Below are 7500 nucleotides of genomic sequence, written 5' to 3'. Positions count from 1 at the left end.
ATTCAAATGGACAAAGGGAGCAGAACTATATAAGGAATATTAATTTGTAGTACCTAACATCTATTAAATATATTAACTTTTACTGGTTAGTCCTCTTCCCACATGTTTTTGGCGCAAAGTTTATCTATTCGACCTTCTCTGGGATGTTGGTTATCTTGGTTCATGAGTTGAGCACATTGTATTTTTATAGGTTATTTCAAAATTGGTGTTTTTGGATTTTTCAAAATTCTGATTTGCTATTATGTTATTTATGGAGGTTTTTTCTACTTTTTTTTTTGTCATTTTTAATGTTTTTAATCATTTTTAGCGAGCAGTACTAGTTCCGGCTCTGGAAGGTAGAGATATTATTGCTCGAGCAAAGACTGGGACTGGAAAAACTCTTGCTTTTGGGATTCCAACACTAAAACGCCTTACAGAAGAGAATGAAGAAAGAGGTGCACTAAGGTAACTATCACATAAGTTCTTTAAAAGGATTTCATCATGCATTGGGATTATTAAACCTGTGTTTCTGTATTTTTTTAGGCGTTCACGATTGCCTAGAGTTTTAGTCTTAGCCCCAACCAGAGAGTTGGCAAAACAAGTTGAAAAGGAAATGAAGGAGTCTGCACCATACTTGAACACTGTTTGCGTTTATGGAGGGGTTTCTTATAGTGCACAACAAAATGCTCTTTCCCGTGGTGTTGATGTGGTGGTGGGAACTCCTGGTAGAATTATTGACTTGGTCAATAGCAAGAGCCTCAAACTGGGGGAAGTTGAATTTTTGGTTCTTGATGAAGCTGACCAAATGCTGGCTGTAGGGTTTGAGGAAGATGTAGAAGTCATACTGGAACAACTTCCTGTTGAAAGGCAAAGCATGCTCTTTTCAGCTACTATGCCCGGGTGGGTGAAAAAATTATCTAGAAAATATTTGAAGACTCCCTTGACGATTGATTTGGTAAATCCTTCTCTCGTTTTAGTTTTCAGCATGCATGTTTCTTTTTTGCTTAATTATGTATGTCACTTTGTTTTTGTTGAGTCGGTTTTCTTAGTAATAAGCAGTTCCTTTTTGTTTTAGTTCTTTTTAGACAACAGTGATCTTTGCTCATGCTTTCTAAGTTAGGGTGACAGGGTCTGCACGAGATTTCTCTCGGAGGGGAAGTTTGATACAATTTGATAAAGCCCCATTGTCTGAGTTACTAGTTTGTGTGAACTTCTGTATATGAATGATTTATACTTCCCTTACACTTTAAGGAAGATAATGTTGGATAGCTGTTTATCATGAAAGAATATATTTTTGGTTTTGTGTGGGTGTACCTGATATGTGTTTCATGAATCAACCTTCACTTTCCAGTTTCATATTAAATATCATTCCATGAATTGTTTCCCTTTCTGCACACGTAAGTCTTATAGACACATTATTGGGTTGATAGACTAGTTACTATATAGTCAAGGCCCTTATGCTTTGTTTGGATGGGATAAAATAGAGGAAATAGAAAGGGAGGGGAATCAAGATTAGAGAATTACTTCATTTATGTAGCAAAAGGGGAGGAGAGGGAAAGGAAGGAAAAATAATTGAAGGGAAATCATATTTTTTCAACAATGGAAAGATTTAGAAGGAAAACAACAGTTCTTTCCCTGCCGTCCATTCCCTCCTAGAATGTTGCCCAAATATACTCTAAAGGATGTTGGAGTTTATCTAGTGCACTTCTCCACTCAGGCCCCCACATCAAAACAAAAGAACAAAGTTTTTTCCTTCGTTGGAAATTGAAGCAAGTGTTGTGTTGACTCAATAAAACAATCTTTAGCTATAAGTTGATGGAAGTTAGTGCAAAGAATCATTAAAGAAGTTCCAAATGCCGCACTAGTTTATTTCTTTTATAATACTAATATACTATTAATCACTATGTTTTATGATGCTAGCTGAAAATTGTTTAGTGAGACGAATAGCTGGGTGATTGCATGTGATATCCTAGTAAATTTTTTTTGAGTGAAACTCCATTTGGTTCATTTCTTCATTATATTGTAACTTGTAAGCTTGTGTGGTTGTTTGAGGCTTTATAGACCTATATCTGAGATACACCTTTACTTAATTTCTGTGTTTTGGTGAAACGTCTCAACAGGTTGGTGAGCAAGAGGAAAAGTTGGCCGAAGGGATTAAACTACATGCAATTTCAACTACTTCAACTTCAAAGCGCACTATTCTTAGTGATGTTATCACGGTAGGAGTCAAGATGAAATCTGATAATTTGTTCTTAATCTGCTGCCTTACATATTCTGTATCATCAATTGAGCTTCCATAGAGGCACATTTAGTTCTTTTGCGGTCCTATAGTGTCTAACCAACCCAGTGTCACATGATTCGCTAATCTCCTCGCGAATCGTGAATCGAAAAAGGCGAATTATGGTCGGTTTTGGGCTATTCTTGGGCAAATTTGAGCAAATTGTGAATTCAAAAAGCGAATTGACTAGCGAGTCATGTTACAGTGAACCAACCATTCAGTGTGCCCATGGGCCATCAGTTCATGTTTTTGTGCATTGATGTGTACAAAACTACAGATGTAGGCTCTGGGTACATTTGGTACGTTTACAGGTCTTGATCATTAGCGAAGAACAAACTTCATTGGTTTTAGCCTTCCATGCTAACCTTTATGGCTTATTCTTAAACTTAGTTGTATGAAATCCATTGAGTATATGGGTGTGATTGTTTTAAGAATCAATGTATGGCCCTTTAATTTTTATAAGATTTCTAAACATGGACTTCTTTTACAAGATATCATGATAACCTTGCAAAATAATAGTTGCAACATACTAATATTTGGGAAATTTTTCACAAATATTCGTTTTGGTTATGTGCTTTGCAGGTTTATGCAAGGGCTGGGAAAACCATTGTGTTCACACGGACAAAAAGAGATGCTGATGAAGTTTCGTTGGCATTGTCAAATAGCATTGCTTCGGAGGCATTGCATGGAGATATATCTCAGCACCAACGCGAGAGGACATTGAATGGCTTTCGACAGGGAAAGTTCTCTGTGCTGGTTGCCACTGATGTTGCTGCCCGTGGTCTTGATATACCTAATGTTGATCTGGTTAGTTTTACCACAAATAAATATACTTGTATCCTTTGGGATGTAGCTTTATGTTTCTTTGCCTGTTGGCTTTACTGCCTTTGTTTGGATTATAGGCTGTTTCTTTTTTTGTTCTTATGTTTTTCATTTCCGTTATCTGTAGGCCATAACCGATGAGGAACGCAAATGCTAGTGCGTATTCTATGTTGTTTATCACTTGTGCTCATGAAATGTTTCAAAACAACAGCTTCACTGTTATCTTTCTTGGTCATTGTTTGCTGTTTTCAGATTATTCTGTGTGCATCAAGAATCATGTATTATGTTCTGTTTTCAAATCTGTTATTCTGTTTTCATGATATTGTACACATAGTGTAAAAATGCGGTAACGATCGCGATTGCGGTTACGAATGCTGATGCGGTAATGAGAGTGATTTAGTTATCATATTGCCTAAATATCGGTTGAAACCATAAGATATCCCTTGATGCGGCCCAAAACGCAGTTTTTTTACACCTTCGCAATGCGGGAAAATCGGTTCGTTTATTTTAAAGCCTTTACAATGCGGCTGATGCGATGCAATGCGACCTTGTTGTTATTCGATGATTGTACAATCGCCTGACATTTTGAAAGTATCTTGTATCTCCTTTACCAATATGCCAATTAAATATCTTCAGCTATTCATCATGTGTTATGTTCTATATGTCCTTTACATTGAAAAAGTTCCGGTTGCTTTTTTTTTTTTTCTTTTTTTTTTTGCAGATTATTCATTATGAACTACCCAATGATCCTGAGACATTTGTCCATCGTTCTGGTCGAACTGGGAGGGCAGGAAAGGAAGGCACGACTATTATAATGTATACTAGCAGCCAGAGAAGAACAGTTCGATCTCTTGAAAGAGATGTAGGATGCAAGTTTGAGTACATTAGCCCTCCATCAGTTGAAGAGGTCTTGGAGTCGTCTGCTGATCAGGTTGTTGCTACTCTTCGTGGGGTCCATCCTGACTCCATTCAATTTTTCACACCAACAGCACAAAAATTACTTGAAGAGCAGGGAACTGGAGCCCTTGCTGCAGCGCTAGCCCATCTGAGTGGCTTTTCCCAGCCTCCATCATCAAGATCTCTACTTAGTCATGAGCAGGTAATTTATAGTCTTAGATTCTGAACTAAGTTTTTGTTACTTTAATATGAAAATTGAATTTCTAGTCTATATATTAGTTTTATGTTCTGAAACTTTAAAACTCGACTTTGTATAGTACAATAAGTACATGCACATCTTGAGTGACATTCAATATTATTTGTCATTTAACGATAAATTTTCTTTTGCAGGGATGGACAACATTGCAATTGACTCGTACTCCTGGTTACTCGAGAGGATTCTTGTCTGCTAGATCCGTCATGGGTTTTTTATCTGATGTTTATGCAACTGCCGCAGATGAAGTTGGAAAGATACAATTAATTGCAAAAGAAAATGTGAGTGGTGGAAAACTATACATTCAACTGTACAAATTTCTGTACTTGTGTTCATTTAGTTGGTAATTGTGTCTTACTGTGTCCAGGTTCAAGGTGCTGTTTTTGATCTTCCTGAGGAAATCGCAAAGGAGCTACTGAATAAAGAGATACCTCCAGGAAACACATTATCCAAGATTACTAAGGTCAATATAGTGGACTGTCTTGTTTGGTTATATGGGAACGTATTTTTGCATTCATTCTGAAGTATTGATTTCATTGTTTGTGATGTAATTTGCAGTTGCCTGCACTGCAAGATGATGCGCCTCCCAGTGATAGCTACGGCAGATTCTCTGGCAGAGGTGGCCATGGCGGTTCGAGGGATAGAAGAGGATCACGAACTCCCCGAGGATGGGGTAGTAGTCAGGACTTTGATTTTGATGACAACAGTGATGATATGTTTAGGCGTGGTGGTCGAAGTTCCTTCAGATCTAGCAATAACAGGTGGTCCTCAAACTCGAGAAATGATTCTGGCAGCAGGTGGTCTTCAAACTCAAGAAGCAGTGGGGATGACTGGCTAATTGGCGGTAGTGGTAGTCGATCTAATAGGTCACCATCCTTTGGAAGCAGGGACAGGTATTCCTTCCCTCTAAAATCTACTCTCGTCATCTATCATTTTTCTTCCAAAGGCATTAGGCCTGATGCATACATTTACCTATGTGTAGTTTCCGGTCGAACACGAGATAGTTTAGATGAATTTGGTCTACAATATTCCAATGGATAAGTAACAAGAAATAGAAGTATTAGAGGAAATGCAATATCTAAACCTACTAATTATGAAATTTAAAGGTTGTAAATGATATTAATGGAAGTCTATGGTATTGGGAATTACCATAATTGCATATGGATGTGAGTTCATACTTATTATTATTCATAGATGATGAGTTAAGGACGTAATTAAACGTGATTTTGTCATTTCCATACTGTTGTCTTATCAATTGACTATCGTATCATATTGCAAAAAATAAGGTCTCATCACCGTATCACGACTATATTGTAAAGGTTTTTTGAGTTAACTGCTATCAAAATATATGCCCAATGATCGCAAAATTGACTGTCAAAACATGGCCCCTCATATGGTGTTCCTTGTTCTACAACAAGAAACAATCTAAGTCTAGCCAACTCTCCCTTGGATTCCCCACTAGGCCCCTCTAGCCAAAAATGGTTATGAAAAGGAAATGGTAAATGTAACGAAGAGCAAGGTGGTCAATGTAGCTAATCTTGTTACTAGATGTGTCATAGGGACGATTGACAGCTAATACTAATCAAAACTCTTGATTTCCCGCTCCTCGTGGAAATTGTATTGGGCATCTCTAATCACCCAATCAAAAGCTCAAGGTCAAAGACATGTGTGTACTTGGTTTACAGCAATAAATCTGATGCATCGCTCTTCCAAAACTCATTATGAGTCTAGGAAGGCAAGGGTCATTAGTTTAGCACCTACATTCATAAACACATGTAAAACTCCTCTCCTACTAAGTGTGTACCGCACTATATAAATACAATTTTGATTGGTGGTAAGTAACACGTGTCGATTTCCCAAATAATTTCGACATGGGTTGGGGTCAAATTACAATTCATGGTAGCATTAGAAGAACTGTCAGCGGCTCTTTGTGGTTCTTGTGGTTGAGGTGGATAAGATGTTCTCTCATCCCTCACTCGAGAACAAAAGGAACTCATCTAGCCCTTTGAATTTAAGTAATTTTTTCACAATGTCTAAAATGTCAATAGTTAAATCAGCACAAATCCCAAAGAATATGACACCAAACAATATCAATGTCAAGATCAGTTTTGGCGAGATCGACGGTTCAGGGTCATATGTGATCTGGATCGCTCGAAGATGCGTTTTGGATCGCCACTTCAGTTTGTTGTATATGTCCCCGTATTAATGAAGGTTGTTTATCCTTCGCTTCAATAGCTTACCTCGCTAATGAGTAATGACATTGAAATTTTGCATTATTGCAGGAACTTTGGTGGTGCATGTTTCAACTGCGGGAAAACTGGGCATAGAGCATCAGATTGCCCCAGCAAACAATCATACTAAAAAACTCTGCTTCCTAACGTATGTGAACTTTGACAGCCACTGTTGACGCCAACACCCCCCAGACGTGCTGCTCCTGTTGATCCAGCCGTGCCCAAGTATACTCGCTCTTCTTTGATTAAAAAATCCTGCTTGGATCACTCGTACATTCAGAGATTCATCGACATATTGTCTCTGCATACAAAGGAGTTCACAATCTAATGCGCGTGTATTGAGGTTGTTATGTTCGTATTTAGTATTTACGTTCTCTTTTTAGTGTCCAGTACGCGGTTGCTTTTGCTGTAAGGTCATTGGGATACATCCATGCAGGGAATTCTTGGTGTATATATATTATAGTCAGTCAGTTACAGAAAAAAAAAGCATGGCTTTTAGTTTTGACATTTTTGTTGGGCGGACTGATAAGAGTAAATTTTTGGTTGTAACTTGTAAAAGCAAAACTAAGAACTTAAAAACCTCAAGTTATTGAATTTAATTATTGGGGAAATTCTATATGGTAATAGATTAATAGTATGTTTTTAACTTTTCTACTTAGTGGACAAAATTTTTCTTTCTTATGTGGTAAACTTTTGGTTTTGAAAACTCCTGTATCCTTTTATGATATGTCTATGCACCCATTTCAGAAGTTATAATCCTCAATTTATGTAGAAAGCTCACTCATAATACCAAGTGAATCTAAAAAATTAAAAGAAAATAATTATTTCTCATGTTTTCTTGAATCAACTATATTATCATTTTAGTTGAATAAATCCTTTCAAAAGAAAATTTTAGTCGAATAAACTATTACGCTTTTGAAAACGGCTTTATGTTTGTCTAGTCTCATATCTCATTTAATCTTTCATTTTATTTGTATACATATTTTAAAAACACCTTAATTTTTTTTTTATAATTCATATTTTTAAACTATGCAGTGTCA

General features: G+C 36.9%; 1 protein-coding gene across 1 annotated transcript in view; it reads left to right on the top strand.

Moving 5' to 3' along the window:
- Nucleotides 1-7084, top strand: part of LOC130820809 (DEAD-box ATP-dependent RNA helicase 3, chloroplastic-like) — a 9349-nt gene extending 2265 nt beyond the window's left edge. Inside the window, exons 2-10 of the mRNA XM_057686329.1 lie at nt 308-444; nt 523-934; nt 2100-2198; nt 2840-3064; nt 3801-4178; nt 4367-4510; nt 4597-4692; nt 4788-5122; nt 6512-7084. Coding sequence (XP_057542312.1) covers nt 308-444; nt 523-934; nt 2100-2198; nt 2840-3064; nt 3801-4178; nt 4367-4510; nt 4597-4692; nt 4788-5122; nt 6512-6590 — 1905 coding nt within the window. The 3' untranslated portion in view covers nt 6591-7084. The remainder of the gene's footprint in view (nt 1-307; nt 445-522; nt 935-2099; nt 2199-2839; nt 3065-3800; nt 4179-4366; nt 4511-4596; nt 4693-4787; nt 5123-6511) is intronic.
- The last annotated feature ends 416 nt before the right edge of the window (nt 7085-7500 follow it).

The sequence above is a fragment of the Amaranthus tricolor genome, chromosome 8 (assembly GCF_026212465.1).
Source record: "Amaranthus tricolor cultivar Red isolate AtriRed21 chromosome 8, ASM2621246v1, whole genome shotgun sequence".
Lineage (NCBI taxonomy): Eukaryota > Viridiplantae > Streptophyta > Magnoliopsida > Caryophyllales > Amaranthaceae > Amaranthus > Amaranthus tricolor.
This window is presented reverse-complemented; position numbering and strand designations above follow the sequence as displayed.